Source organism: Cnephaeus nilssonii (assembly GCF_951640355.1).
Source record: "Cnephaeus nilssonii genome assembly, chromosome: 6".
NCBI classification, from domain to species: Eukaryota; Metazoa; Chordata; class Mammalia; order Chiroptera; family Vespertilionidae; genus Cnephaeus; species Cnephaeus nilssonii.
In genome coordinates, this window is record NC_137077.1 from 39194625 (window position 1) to 39210555 (window position 15931).

The following is a 15931-nucleotide window of genomic DNA, read 5'->3' on the forward strand; positions in this document are numbered from 1 at the left end:
AACATGACTTCCAAAAAGACAATTTTGTATAATTGACTCAGGGCTGTCAGAGATTTCCAAAATCTCCCCTGGGTGGGACTTCCACAGTTCTCTAAAGGCGGCACTCCAGCCTTGGGTGGAATGGCCCAGACGTAATTTTCCAGAGTCCCTGACTTTGATAGAGGTGGATTTATTTATTTATTTTTTACATATTTTTTATTGACTTCAGAGAGGAAGGAAGAGGGAGAGATAGATAGAAACATTAATGATGGGAGAGAATCATTGATTGACTGCTGTCTGCACTCCCCCTATTGGGGATCAAGCCCGCAACCCAGTCATGTGCCCTCCTTGCCCGGAATCGAACCCGGGACCCTTCAGTCCACAGGCCGACGCTCTATCCACTGAGCCAAATCGGCTAGGGCAGATAGAGGTGGATTTAATGTGTTTTCAAGTCAAACACAATTTGGTTCTCAGTTCCTTTTGAAAGATCCCTAGAACACTGTGTTATGGTGTTCAGTGAGCCAATATTGCCTGTGTTGTTGATTATTTATTTTTATTCTTGGTTGTTCAAGAGCTAGCTGTATCATTTTTAAAGGAATCATTTCAGAAATTTGAAATATGTTTGTCATAATAAAGGCCAGGAAAACAGTGTGTGTCAATAGCATCCATACTCACTACTATGAATGACTAAATGAATAAACAAACAAACCAACAAGCAAATGAACAAATAAGAGGTTGATCATGCATCCAAGTTTCTACCTAACAGCTTTATTTTCTAAATGAAAAAGGTTAAGGAAAACAGACCCTGAAACACAAGGGGAGGGAAATATTAAACAACTGTACTTGAGAATTCCACTACATAATTCCACCAAGTATTACTATATTGACAATAATTCTCAGGATGGATAGATAATATAGGCAGAGGAGCAAAACTGGGATGGAAAAGATTATACATTTCATATATGTATGGGTTCTAATCTTCTACAAAATATCTAACAGGAAATATTTAACAAGCAGTTGGAACTTGTCTTTGCTGAGGTTACAGGGGGATAGACACTTGGGAGTCATCAGGATATGTCATGGAAATGGTTGTGATCTCACAAGAAGAGCTTGTATAGGAAGATGAGATAAAAATTTAAAATAAAGTCATAAAAAACACTAATAGTAAAACATAGGAGAATAAGGATAAACTAAAACATGATAGATAATGAGTAAGCAGAGAGTTAAGAAAAGCAAGAGAGATATTTTCATGGAAGGCAAAGGAGTATTTCAAATAAAGTAAAGAATGAATAGAGGCCACTAGATTTTGATGTAACCTATGTCAGATAGTTTAAGCAGAAATGGAAACCAGAATGCAGTAAAGTAAGTTGGAGAATGAAAAAGATCTGATAGAAACCCAGGCTGTTCTATAAAGAAGGATGCTAATGAGAACATAATAAGGAGATATCATGTGGATAAAGCAGTCAGGAATGTTTACCGTGAGAAAGACATAAAACTTTTCTTATGGGAATAAAAAAGCTATTTTACAAAACATATATATTTGAAAAGATATGTACATTCATGACTTCTATAAGACATAACTCATCATCAACAAAACAAAAACAACTTATTGAATGGGAGAAGACACTCCCCAATGATACATATAATGAGTTAAAATTCAAAATATACTATAGGCCCAATGCACAAAATTCGTACAAGGGCCTCGGCCCTCACAGCCACTGCGGCTTCCTCGGTCCTTGCCACCCCGGCTTCATCCCGAAGGTCGTCCAGAAGGACATCCAGAATGTCACTTGGCTGTCAAGTCTAATTAGCATATTATGTTTTTATTATTATTATTATAGATAAGTAACTCATATAACTTAACACCAAAAAAATCCCTAATAACCAAATTAAAAATTGGGCAGAGGACCTGGATAGACATTTCTCCCAAGAGGACATACAGATGACCAGCAGACATTTTCAAAGATACTCAAGATCACTAATCATTAGAGAAATGCAAATAAAAATCACAAGATATCACCTCATACTTGTCAAAATGGCTATCATCAATAAAGCAATAAAAAACAAGTGTTGGTGAGGATGTAGAGAAAAGAGAACTCTCATGCACTGTTAGTGGGACTGTAAACTGGTACATCCACTATAGAAAACAGTAGGAAGGCTTCTCAAAAAAATTTAAAACAGAATTACCATATGACCCAGCAATTCTACTTCTGGGTATTTATCTAAAGAAATTCAAAACACTAATTTGAAAAGATATATACACCTCTATGTTCACTGCAGCATTACTTACAGCTAGAGGTCCAGTGCACGAAATCCGTGCATGGGGAGGAGGGCCCTCAGACCGGCCTGCACCCTCTCCAATCCGTGACCCCTCGGGGGATGTCCGACTGCCAGTTTAGGATGACAGATGACAGCTCCATTGTTGTTTCTTTCTTTTCATACTTAAACCCAATGGAATTAGTAGGTATTCAAAGTGTGTATACATTTTGGGGGGATACCCTGTATATCTCTCGTCAGTGGTGAAAGGAAACAACGGTGGGTTTGGAGCCCCCAGACAAGGAACCTCGTTCACTCCCCACATTTCTCCCACTCCGCTTTCCACCTTCGCGGGCAGCAGGAGAATCAATGTTTTCTCTCATTAACTCGGAAAAGCATGTCCTGTTACCCGATGCCTGACAGGAGTGCGCTAGGCCCCGAGTGAGCGAGGCTCAGTCAAGGCGGCCTTCGCTCATGGGTGCCAGCACCCCGAGTGCACATTCCTCCTCTGCAGTTGCCCCGACTCTCCCGCCGTTTCACTGAGAGGATGGACTGCCTCACCTCCTCTGGGTTCCCAACCTCAAACGCTGACCGAAGGCACCTCAACAAGGGCCACCCTGCGCCCACCAGGTATGTCTGTCTGCACCTGCTCCCGCCTCAGCACCTGCATTAGCCCCACGGAGGTGATCTTGTTGCCGCACTGGCTTCCACGGAAACAGGGCATCACCACTCCACCCTCTCACTGTCATCTCACAGCCACCTGCCCCAAGCACCCAGACACACTCCAAAGGACATGAGTGTGCTGGAGGGGACGTGCGCACATCGTGTGGGGGACATAGGCACGCCGGGGTGGACGGAAGTGTGGCGGAGGGGCGGGGGGAATGTGAGCGCACCGTGGTCCGGGACTGTTGCACACGCTTGTGGGTGACAGTGCGCTGGGGGACATTCGCACATGGGGGGGGGGGGGGGGTGAGAGGATGTGCGCACCGGAGGCCTGCACCTGCGCAGATCCGCAAACCCGTGCGGCGCGGCCAGAAGGACGTCAATCTGGCCCGCCACCGTGGCTGTCCCTGCAATCGCGCACCTTCTGGGCCTGGGGGCGGGATTGGCGCAGCTGCTCCTCAGTGCTGATGGCCCATAGGCGCTGCTTCAGCTCGGCCCGCAGGCTCCACTTGGCACCACTCACAGTCGCCGCCGCCATGTGGGGAGTACAGGCCGCCCTCCACCGGGCCCCACCTCCCCGCCCCTGTCCCCTACGCTGCAAGTCCCCGCCCACCCGCACCTGCTGCGCACGCAGCCTGCTGATGGGTCGTTACTGTGATGGCATCCTGACCAATTTGCATATTACCCTATTACTAGTATTGATAGCCAAGATATGAAAGCAACCTAAGTGTCCATCAATAAATGAATCGACAAAGAAGCTGTGGTGCATACATACAATGGCATATTACTCAGCTAAAAAGAGAATGTAATCCTGCCATTTGTGGCAACATGGATGGACCTATATAATGTTATGATAAGTGAAATGAATCAGACAGAAAAAGACAAATATCTTATATCACTTATATGTGGAATCTGAAATACAGCATAAATGAACAAACAAAACAAAAACAAACTCCTAGATACAGAGAACAGGCAGATAATCACAATATGGAGGCTGGGGGTAGGAGAATTGGTAGAAAAGGTGAAAGGGATTAAGAAATACAAATTGGCCCTAGCCAGCTTGGCTCAGTGGATAGAGCATCGGCCTGTGGACCAAAGGGTCTCGGGTTCAATTCTGGTCAAGGGCAAGTCCCTTGGTTGCAGGCTCCTCCCCAGCCGTGGCTCTGGAAGGGGCTCATGCAGGAAACAACCAATTGATATGTTTCTCTCACATTGATGTTTCTCTCTGTCTTTCCCTCTCTCTTCCACACTCCCTAAAAGTCAATGGAAAAATATCCTTGGGTGAGGATAACAACAACAACAAAAAAGAAGTACAAATTGCCAATTGTAAAAATAGTCACAGAAAAAAAAATTTGTCACAGGGATGTAAAGTACAACATAGGGAATGTAGTTAATAAGACTAATGATTATGTATAGTGTCAGATGGGTACTAGATTTATTGGGGTGATCACTTCATAAGGTATATAAATGTCTAATCACTATGTTGCACACCTGAAACTAATATACTACTATATGTCAACTGCAATTGAAAAATAAATTTAAAAAAATAAAAGAATGAGTCAACTCAAAAAGTGACATCTCTTACATAATAATATTTAGACATTACTGGCTATTGAATAAAGATAGAATTAATCAGATATGAGGTACCTTCCTATTCCACTACTACTCTCTGCCCTGAACTCAAGGCAACTAAGCTGGTTAGGACCGCATGTTACCACCTTCACACTCACCCTCAAAATATCCATCCCCATGGGAGTGTCCTTCACTGCCCAGCTATCATTCCCTCTGAAGATTAGTTTGAACAAGAAATGCAGAAATTACATCAGGAAAGTAGGCCCTTGAAAGTCTATGTCCACTCAGGATGAAGGAGGTCATTTTCCCTATATGCACAATGATAAACAGAGAAATGTGATCTTCAAAGAGAAACAGAAGCTTGGAGAAAAATCAGTGCAAAGAATATGTGGCCTGAAAGGGATAAAAAAGAGCAGCAAAAGGAGAGATAGGTAGGTAGATAGATAGATAGATAGATAGATAGATAGATAGATAGAGATAGAGAGATAGAGAGATAGAGATAGAGATAGAGATAGAGATAGAGATAGAGATAGAGATAGAGAGATAGAGATAGAGATAGAGATAGAGATAGAGATAGAGATAGAGATAGAGAGATAGAGATAGAGAGAGAGAGAGAGAGATAGAGAGATAGATAGAGAGATAGAGATAGAGAGAGAGGGAGAGAGAGAATAGCACAGAATCCACTGTGCCTGTTTCTACTGCAGTTTATTCCCATAAAAGCAAGTTACACATCACATGAAATGCTCCTAAATCCCTTCAATAAACCACCTGCATGTGAGCTAAGTGAATGCATTTTCTTTCCTAGCAACTAAGTAATCTTGCCTAAAAAGCATGGCTCCTTTTCTGATCCTTCCAATGAAATTTAGAAAACTTCCTATACAAAGCTATGGATATTTTACATGTCCAGCTACATGCTATCAATCTTATCATGAGGAGAAGGAAGGTGACATGGCAAATGCACTGAATTTTACTTATGGAAAAGGATGAGTTAATTACAGCACTTTTTTCAATCTGTGGAACAGTCACTAAAACAGACGGTTCTTTGAATCTTTCTTCAAATGCTTCTGTTCTATGCTTCATGACAAAAATAAATAAAATATTCCTTTCATGAAAGAAAGGAGCAGTAAATTATTATTTTTACCACCATACCCAGGCTCCTAGTTTCCCAAATCAGTCTCTGAGCTTGGGGTCACCCCTTATGTCACCTCAATTCTCTAAAAGAAAACATTCCTCCTCTCCAGACGGCACTGGAAATCATATATATCAGATAACACATGTAATCATACCTCATATATATCGAGCCTAGGTAATAGCCTACAGCAATGGAAAAGTGGAAAATCTGACCCTCCTGAGCCTCTGGGCATGGACAGTGGTCCAGCTGGCCTCTCAGCCCTGGTGCAGCTGACAATTCTCTCTCTGTACTCAGATTTCACGTGGCACCTGGTAAGTCCCTTTCAGGATGCTCTTTTCAACCCCCCACTTGAGCCCTTCCTGCTACGTCTGGCCTAATTCCAATCCCGCAAGTCAATAAACAAGCTGATCTGGGTCAGCAATGACTAACCAGAGAACCCCACTCTCACCCCTCCCTTCCTATCTCTTGCCTCTTTATCTGCCTCCCTCTGACACTCTGAACCTGTAAATTCCCCAGGTGAGCAGAGCAGCTCTTAACAGAAGAATGGAAAGATCAGGAAGGAAAACAGAGATTGTAAGTGACTTGAGGACAGACTCTATGTCTGTGTTGCTCATATTATACCCTCAGAAACTGGCCTGGGAGCCAGCATGAGGATGCACTTAGAAAATATTGTTGAACAAATGAACTACAAGGACAGCGGGATAGTAAATCACTCTGCCTGCACCCAACTACGTACTTCCCATTCTCTCAGAAGTGAGGCTTCCCAAAAAGACACAGACTCACTATTTCATCTCTCTAAACTCATCCAACTCCAAACATTACAGGAAACTGACATCATTTCTTTAAAAAATAAAAAGTAAATGAGACCAATCCATTTCACATACTGAGGTATCTTTCTGTAAAAAGCTCTTCTAAATGTTATTCTAGGGTTCTTTAAAATGTCATTTATTTTCTATGACAATTCTTACAGGAAGGTTATAGGCAGGTAAGTTTAATATTAATAAATCAACGTAAATATCTATGCATATGATATTATGCCTTATGTTATTAAATCATCATAAAAAACATAAAATATGAACTTACATGTTTGGACAAGTTGGGGCTCTTTGAATCAACATCGTACCTAAAAGATTAAAATGGGAAACTCAAATTATTTCCATAACACACAACTAGAGAAAAATATCAGCATTTTTTTAAAAACATAAATAATATAGAAAGCATTCAAAATTATATCGGTGGGGAGAAAAATTTCTACTTCTACAACCTCAGTAGGAGTTCTAATATTTCAGTCATCAATTCTGCTGCTTGAAAAGACAAGTTTAAAACTTCTCTTTCCTGTGAAGCAATTCGTGTTCTAATACTATTCAAAATTCCCCCAAAACTGCAATTCCTCTTCTCTGTATCATTAATAAAGAAACAGAGGCTGGTAACAGGCTGCCATTTGTTTTTTGAGGTTTTTGTTTGTTTTATTTTTTAAAATATATTTTTATTGATTCGGAGAGGGAGAGAGAGATAGAAACATCAAAATGAGAGAGAATCATTTACTGGCTGCCTCATGCACACCCACTACTGGGGATCAAGCCTGCAACCCGGGCATGTGCCCTTGACAGGAATCGAACCCAGGACCCTTCACTCCACAGTCCGATGCTCTATCCACTGAGCCAAACCAGCTAGGGCACAGGCTGTCATTTGCATGCATTTTAATTCTTATTTAATATCTTAAATGCTGTTGTTAACTGGGAAAGTTGGCTAAAGTAAGGAGACATTATTTTTCCCCAATCACAGACTTGGAGAAAACATGTATGTTATAGTAAGAAAAATGTGTTTCTATAGGATTACTATATGTCCTGTTTTAGACTAGTTGGTACTGAAATAAATGATTTCTTGAAGAGATACTAGGAAGACATCATTCACTACCACTTTGGCCCCTCTTTTTAAAGAATCTGTATAAATGGTAAAATCACTGACAGTTGAAACAACCAGAATTTGCCGAATTCTTGAATAGGAAAATATTTCTACTCTTTCCAGTCTTTCTTCCAAATCATATTCCTTGCACATCCCTTATGCATAGCTTCCTACAAAAAATTAACTGCCTTTTTTTAAGGTTAATTAAAGTCTTCCCTCTCACAAAGCAAGAATGTTTTCACAAAGAAACAAAGCATCTTAATTAATGAAAGGCCAAGAATCGGAGTTCACCGAGTACACTGATGCTGGGCAGAGGCGCATTTAACCCCTAGTCAAGACTGTTTACCACAGATTGGCTTTAGAATTACGTGATGCAAATACCAGCCTCAGAAGAATTACACATTACTCTCCTCCCAAAGAGGGTGTCTGGGCACTCTCAAGAGTGGTAACCTAGAATTTGACATCAGCAAATGGCCAGCATCTACAGAAGACCTGCAGATGTTAGCACAAAAAAATACTTCTTACTCAAGAAATTGTTCTTATTCAAGACTTCCTTTTTTTAAGGCTAAGACTGAAATTAGCAACTGTAGTAACATCAAAGGTGAAACATAACTGCACTGGCTCCTTCCTAAGACTCAGTCCTTGAAACTGGTTTCTGTTAAGGCTTTAGTGTGGACTGGGGAGACAGACACTACATGGTATGTTCTGTTACAGGAAGCAAAAAGAAAAGAGTTTAGGTTTTCATTACAAAGATTTACCTTCAAATACAGCCCTCTTCCATTGTCTTCAGCAAAGCTTTTTAAATGCTATTACCCAAAAAATGGGTAATTTATAGCATATCTCTAAAGGCTTCAGATATGTTGAATTATAACGCATTCAAAATGACAGTGATTTTTCTACCAATGGAATTTTCCTTCTAACATTTCTAAAAATATCAAGACTAACTGGGTCCTCACCCTCACAAGTCAGAACATAAACACTACATCCTGATGGTTACAGTGTGTGTGTGTGTGGGCGGGGGGGGGGGGGGGGGGGGGGCGGTTATGAATGCCATACTCTGCTTAAGAGAGAATACATTGCAAAGCAGGAAGCTCAGTAGTTGACCCTGAGGACTGTGCACCCTGCTGTGCCTAAATTTCCTAAGGGGAATTTTGTAAACAACTTCATCTAGCTACCGAAATCCTATTATTAGAGTACCTGATTGGCAGTACCTGGTTTGGATGGATCCTAAGGGCTGTTTTCTATTACACTGTAGCAGATGTCGACTGGAATGATTCCTATATTCTAAAATTCCTACTAAGGTCCAAAGCTGAAAACAAAAGAAGTTCAGTATCCCCATGCTTAGCTCGGAGCTGCCAACGGATGAGTCAGACTCTTCTCCACAAAGCTTGCTCATAGAGTGACAGCCTATTCCCTGCCTCTTGGGAGGGCAGGAGGCGGTCCTTTCACTGCCCAAAGCCAAGGGAAGGGAAGCTCCAAAATCTGGGCTGCTACTGAGAAGGGGAGGACAGCATCTGGTTCCCTGGTCAGCTATAGACAGAACCTCCTGCAGGTCCACCCTGCAGCTGCCCGGGAAGAGAATGTCAGTTCAGACCCAGGAAATGCCTGCTGATGAGGAAGACAAGCAGGGTGCTTAACACAGGTCCCTGGAGGCTGGTACCCGCTACTGTCTACATTTTTCAGGAGGTAGGAGAGCCACATCTTTGCCTCCCCTCTCCCCTACCTTTTCTGCTCTTCCACCTCCCTTCCCTCCTACAAGTAGCTGAGAGGATAGCTCCAATGGAGAAGAGAGGTCGTGAATTAAGTTTGAGATGAAGGTTTTAAAGTGAAGAGTGCATAACGATTCACAAAGTGAGATGGTTCTGATAAAAAAAAAAAAAGTCACTCAAAAGTCATGAATTTAGATTATTAAATAAGGGAGCCCTTAACTTAACCAATAGGAAAAACTGGAATTGACAGAGTTGGGACAGTTATTGGAAAACTTAAAACAATTTTTTGGTATTGGAGTAACAAGAAGCTTTCCCTTTTACAATGCCTATATTATTTAAAGTTTATAATAAATATGTATAACTTCTAAATGAGAGAAAACAATACAGATAGATGAGAAAGAAGAAAGAGAAAGGGAAATAAAGAGAGAAAACAAAGAATCACGAAATAGTGGCTGGTTTTCAGATAAAGTTAAGTCTAAAATAGAGGAAAAAAATTAAGGGGGTACCATGCTAATGTAAGAAAAAAGGAAGATGGATTTTAAAAATTACTCTGAAGGCTCTGAAAAATGGGAAAATCAAATTGCATTCGACCTGATTTATATGTTTTTAAATAACAACACTATATGCAATCTCCATGATAAACATGGTCAGGAAATCATGCCATTCCACTATGTGTTTTATTTTTATTTTTCTCACGAGCCTAATTTACAAGAAAATAAAAACCAAATGGGGCATAAAATTTTTTATTTGATAAATATAATGAATACTTAGAACTCCTACAAGACTTGAAGGAAAGGAGCCGATATAAAATACTGTGTTTTGAAAAAAGCACTGCAGGTTATTTTACTGGACACATTTTAGAGAAAAATGAGAAACACTACTAACAGTAGAGACTTTTTTATTACATAGGGAGGCAAACTATGACTTTTTCGAATAAAACTTTAAAAGTCTTTATAAATTGTGACAGCATAGTATACTTCATTGTTTTCAGCTATCTATACTAATAAAAGCCTAGGTGGCCCTTGGACCCTCACATCATCACAAGATGGCCGCACCCATGTCATCACAAGATGGTCGCCCCCACACAGTCACAGATGGACGCCACAAGATGGCCACCCCCATGATGTCACAAGATGTCTGGCAGGGGAGGGCAGTTGTGGGCGACCAGGCCTGCAGGGGAGGGCAGTTGGGGGGGACCAGGCCTGCACAGGAAGGCAGTTGGGGGAGACCAGGCTGGCAGGGGAGGGCAGTTGGGGGTGACCAGGCTGGCAGGAGAGGGCAGTTGGGGGCGATTGGGCCGGCAGGGGGGGCAGATGGAGGCAAGATCAGGCTGGCAGGGGAGGGCGGTTGGGGGCAATCGGGCCTGCAGGGGAGGTCAGTTGGGGGCAATTAGGCCGGCAGGGGAGGGCAGTTGGGGGCAATCGGGCCGGCAGGGGAGGGCAATTGGGGGTGATCGGGCCTGCAGGGGAGGGCAGTTGGGGGCAATCAGGCTGGCAAGGGAGCAGTTAGGCATCAATCAGGCTGGCAGGGGAGCGATAAGGGGGTGATCAGGCTGGCAGGCAGAAGTGGTTAGGGGCAATCAGGCAGGCAGGCAGGCGAGTGTTTAGGAGCCAGCAGTCCCGGATTGTGAGAGGGATGTCCGACTGCCGGTTTAGGCCCAATTCCTGTGGGACCGGGCCTAAACCGGCAGTCGGACATCCCTCGAGGGGTCCCAGATCGGAGAGGGTGCAGGCTGGGCTGAGGGACACCCCCTCCAGTGCATAAATTTCGTGCACCAGGCCTCTAGTTTAAAATCACATTAATCTTTTTAAATACTTGTGATGTTCATAAACTCTCTTTAATTATTTCAATATTTTAAGCACATATTATAATATGGCATACTTTTCCTTCTCAATAGATTTCCTTAACAAAATCAAGTAAGTTCAACAATCACCACAGTTTATCTCTGTGGAACAAAAACTGAATAATAATATCTTATAAGCAGACTGACCCCAGATTTTCTGTGAATAGCGAGTTGATGTTAACAACAGTATTTTAATATGGCTGATAGAGTATCAAAAATCACAAGAATATTGAAAATACCAAAATTATCAAGCATCCCAGGCCTTGGAAATATGAGGCCATGACGTGATAAAAAAGAAACCATAGTTAGGCAGGGATGCATATACTATATAAAGAGGCAGCTAAGAGAAACTTAAAGATCTGAAAGACATCCCCCATGGAATAGATGAGATCACTGTGGAGTATAGGCAGAACTTGCAAGATTAAGGCATAGGATAGTGTGAAAGAATGTCCATATACACTGCTCAGCATACTGCATGGTTAAATTGTTCACGTACTATTTCAACAAACATATAACCAAAAACCTGTAAAATGCAAAGCAGTACGATGGCAATGCTCAGCTTACATGCTAAATAAAATTAATCTGGTTTCCTGGCAATATAACCTAGTATTCAGTGCAACCATAGGACCCAGCCTTAGGTTATTAAAATTACCTTTAAATATTAATTCTTTTAAATGCAAATTTTAGTAGAACTTACAAGTCAAAACGAAGATTCTCTCTTTCTTCAAAAAAGTAGTCCAGAATAAATTTTCTTACAAAATCCGGATTGAGTGTATTATCAATTACTTCAGTCCTTCCAAACTGTTGAGGGAGAGAGAGGTTAAATCAAGCCTTGCATTACTTTTATAGTATAATACTTAGTATTAACATAGTTCCTTGAAAATATAAATAACAAATGTCCAAGTGATTTGATAAAATAAAGCCCTTCAGAAAGTTTTCAGAGATTAAATCATTCCCTCTTATTTATGGAAATCAGAAAATGAGCACTGAGTTCATTCAAATTACTGGAAAAGCAGCTTCTGAAAATTCATATAAAAGGCTGTAATACTTTTTCCCCTTTGCTCCCTATCTGAACGCCAAATCCCTTTCTAATCAAAGAAAGTTATTTCTATCTTAATTTTAAATTCATCAGATATATTTTGCCTAACCTAGTATATAACTCATCCAAGCAACACGTATTCTTACAGTCGGAGGAGTCAAAGTATTCATAACCAAGCAGTCCTCTACACCAGTGGTCGCCTACCTTCGGACCTCACAGAGATGACGGGGGCTCAGACCAGGCTGATGAGCAGTAGTGGGGGGAGAGAAGTGATTGGATTCTTATACTTGGAGGTAGAGCCAACAGGATGTAGGTGTGAGAGAGGATGTGAGGATAGAGCCAGGATATGTGGGCACTAGCCCGGAGAACTCTAGTGGTCCGCGGACTACCGGCTGGCGACCACTGTTCTACACAATGCAGTGATTAGCCATGTTTTGGAGAGACATTTTTTTTATACTCTATTATACACTTCAATCACTTGGTTTTTGTTTTGTTTTCATTCTTATGGTACCTAGACAGCCAACACGGAATCTATGATTCTTACACATTTTAAACTAGTACATTGCATTTTTATTCAGAAAAAAATAAGTTTCTCCAACTTAGGGGAAGTGAAACCAAGAAATAAAACCCCACATCTAGTCTTCCTTCCTCTCCTTTCAATGTGAAGGAAGGCCACCGGGCATCGCCTCCTAAGACCAAGCAGAAATATAAATTTTATCTCTTTTTTGTATTAGGCTCACATTCCTACCCTCCTATTGTCATGGAATTCTAATGAGGGAATTTGAACCTCTGGTTCTGAACAGCATTATGCATGCTGTCTTATCAGAGAACCAACTTTTATTTAAGTTCAAAGTAAAACTATCCTTTTAATAGGAATAAAAGAACTGTGCTAATCCACTAAAAAGTGAAGGTCATGAGCTTACATAAATTTTGATAATGAAATGATGGTACAAAATACCAATGACAAAGGATTTACTATGGCTATTGCTAATTATCCAAATAAGAACTAGTTTGCAGAGACTTATGCACTGGACAATGTTTTAAATCATGGACAAATATCATATAGACAAACCATAACCAAGGTAACTAATTCAACATTTCCAAAATACTGAGCATTTACTCTGAACAATAATAATGATGACATCCACTACTGATTGAGTACTTACTTGGTTCTAAGCACTTTTCACATATTACTTTAAAATTTTATCATAACCCTGAATAGTGAGTAATATTTGTCCCACTTTAAAGATTATAGAATTCAAGCAGAGGGTCCCAGCCTAAGTCACTGTGGCTACTAAATCTACATTCTCTCTAGGTCTAAAAAGAACATGCTACCTGAAAAGCTTCCACAATAAGCTTACCCATGGTTCCCACTTTCAGGGAATGGGAACAAAAAAGTGTACCTAACAGCCCCAGGCAGCCAGTGCAGAGGTCAAGGGGTGTGAATCTGAACCAGAGAGAGCCTGAGCCCTCCCAGCCTTCCTACTGCCTGAGGGTAAAATGGATTCCAGGCCAGAGCATCACATGGGCAAATACTAGTATACAATAGTCTCGAAGAGACACTCAGCCAGTATTCATATTCCCCAGCGCCCAAATCCTTCTTGTGGATTTCAACCCACGCCCACACTCAGTGGTAAGAAGATAACGTACAGTTCCCAAGGGTAAACCCCATTGAATTGCAAGCCAGCGATTCCCAAGGGCCACTGAACCATTACAACATCCACAAGCCTGTTTCTTAGGGAACATTGGCTTGTCAGCAATATGGGTATTCTCCTATCTCAAGTGAAGATTAATATGTAGCGATTAAATTTTTAGCTAATAGCCTATAAATTATTAACATCTATTACCATATGCCTCTCTCACATAGCCCTGAAATTGCTTTTGATGATATCACCAATAAATAACCTTCATATTGCTAAATCCAGTGGTCACTTTTGGGGCCTCTTCCCACTAGACTGCTCAGCAGCATTTGACACAGCTCTCCACTCCTTCCTTTCTGAAGCCAGCTTTTCTGGCTTTTTGATAGCACACTACCCTGTTTTTTCCCCTCTTAGATTCTCAGTGCAATCTCTCCTTGTCAAAGCAGAGTTCTTGGACCTCTTTATCTCTCTTTCTTCTCTCTTCAATTAGGTTATTTTATCTGCTCCATTGACTTTAAATCCCATCTATGTGATGATAACTTCCAAATGTGTACCATTAGCCCAGACTCAACCTGAGTATAGAATTATGCATACCACTGTCTTCTCAACTTACACATTCAGCTGTCTTACAGGCCCTTCAGAATTATCATCTAAACTTAAATGTTTATTTTAAACTACAACCACCACTCCAATTCTGGTGCTTACCAAATCTACCCTTTGTCAATAAATGACACCGCTATCTACTTGATTTCACAGATAAATGGGAGTCATCCTCCTCAACTCCTCTTCATCACAATCTCAGAAATTGTCAATTCCAACTCTAAAACACATCTTCGAGCTCTTTACTTCTCTCCATACCTCCTGTCATTAGATTAATTCAAGCTTTCATCTTTCCCATGATCACTTCAAGGGCCTCCTAACTCACATCTCTCTTTACTCTTGTTCTCTCTCAAACTCATCCTCCATATAACATCCAGAGTAATCTTCTAAAAAATGAAAACACAGAAATGTAATTTCATCACTCTAAAAGTCTTTATTGGCTTCCCATGGTACTTGAAATAAATATTTCCTTTTGTCTACAGAACCTGGACCCATCTACCTCTTGACCTTCATCATGGGCCAGTATCCCCTCTTCCTCTTTGCCCCAGCCAGCTGGTCTTCCTTTAAGTCCCCTTGCACACCAAATCCTTTCCATCTTATGGCCTCTGCACCTGCTCTTTCTTCTTCCTAGGATTCTCTTAACCCTACTCTTGCATTGCTGACTTTTTTTCATCCTTTAAGCCTCTGTTTAGATGTCAGCATTCTGGCTCTATATGACACCCACTTTAAAGTTGGTCTCTACCTCTAAACTTATTCTTCTTATGGAACCTGTGTTTTTTTTTCTTCCATAAAACTTATACTTTGGAATTACAGTTTTATTTGTTTGCTTGTTTTATATTTCCTTCACCAAACAATTGAGCTCCATGAAGACACAGGACGTACATATATTTGATTTATACCTATACAAAATTGAACAAATGGTTAACTAAAGGAAATATGCAACCTATTGTTCAAAGAAAAAATATCAATGTATAGTGTATCAATTTTTATTAAAATATAAGTTTACTAGAAGCCAGATGCATGAAGACTCGTGCCAGAATGGGCCTTCCTTTCCCTGGTTGTCGGCACCACTTTTGCTCTGGCCGGAGCCACCTTTCCACCTTCCTACGCTGCTCAGAGGCCCAGAACACCCCTGGCAGCTTGGCAGCTGCGTATGCAAATTAACTGCCATCTTTGTTGGGTTAATTTGCATACTCACTCCTGATTGGCTGCTGGCATCACGAAGGTACGGTCAATTAGCATGTTTGTCTATTATTAGGTAAGATATGTATACAGATAAAAAAGAGAAGGTATACTAGAATATAGATATTACCTTCTAATTATTTTTATTATGTATTTCTGGGTTTTCCTAATGTCTTACAATGAATATGTTTTACTTTTAAAATCAGAAACATAAACCTTTTAAGCACTGCTCCTGTTCCTCAGATACATTATGATTAGTTCAGCTCATGGGAAATATGTTGGTTCCTTCCCAGAGGCTGGAATTATATTAGCTACCCACCAAGTGATTAATCTTTATGACTTGAAATAAAATTTGTCTTAGCTAATGCCTTATATTACTAAATAAAACTTTTCTAATTGCTAGAAAAATGT

General features: G+C 40.9%; 1 protein-coding gene across 1 annotated transcript in view; it reads right to left on the bottom strand.

Annotated features, from left to right (window-relative positions):
• The window catches only part of CPNE8 (copine 8), a 195622-nt gene that overhangs the window by 128155 nt on the left and 51536 nt on the right, over positions 1–15931 (bottom strand). The window contains exons 4-5 of the mRNA XM_079775534.1: positions 11757–11860; positions 6686–6725 (exon numbers count right to left, since the gene is read on the bottom strand). Coding sequence (XP_079631660.1) covers positions 6686–6725; positions 11757–11860 — 144 coding nt within the window. The remainder of the gene's footprint in view (positions 1–6685; positions 6726–11756; positions 11861–15931) is intronic.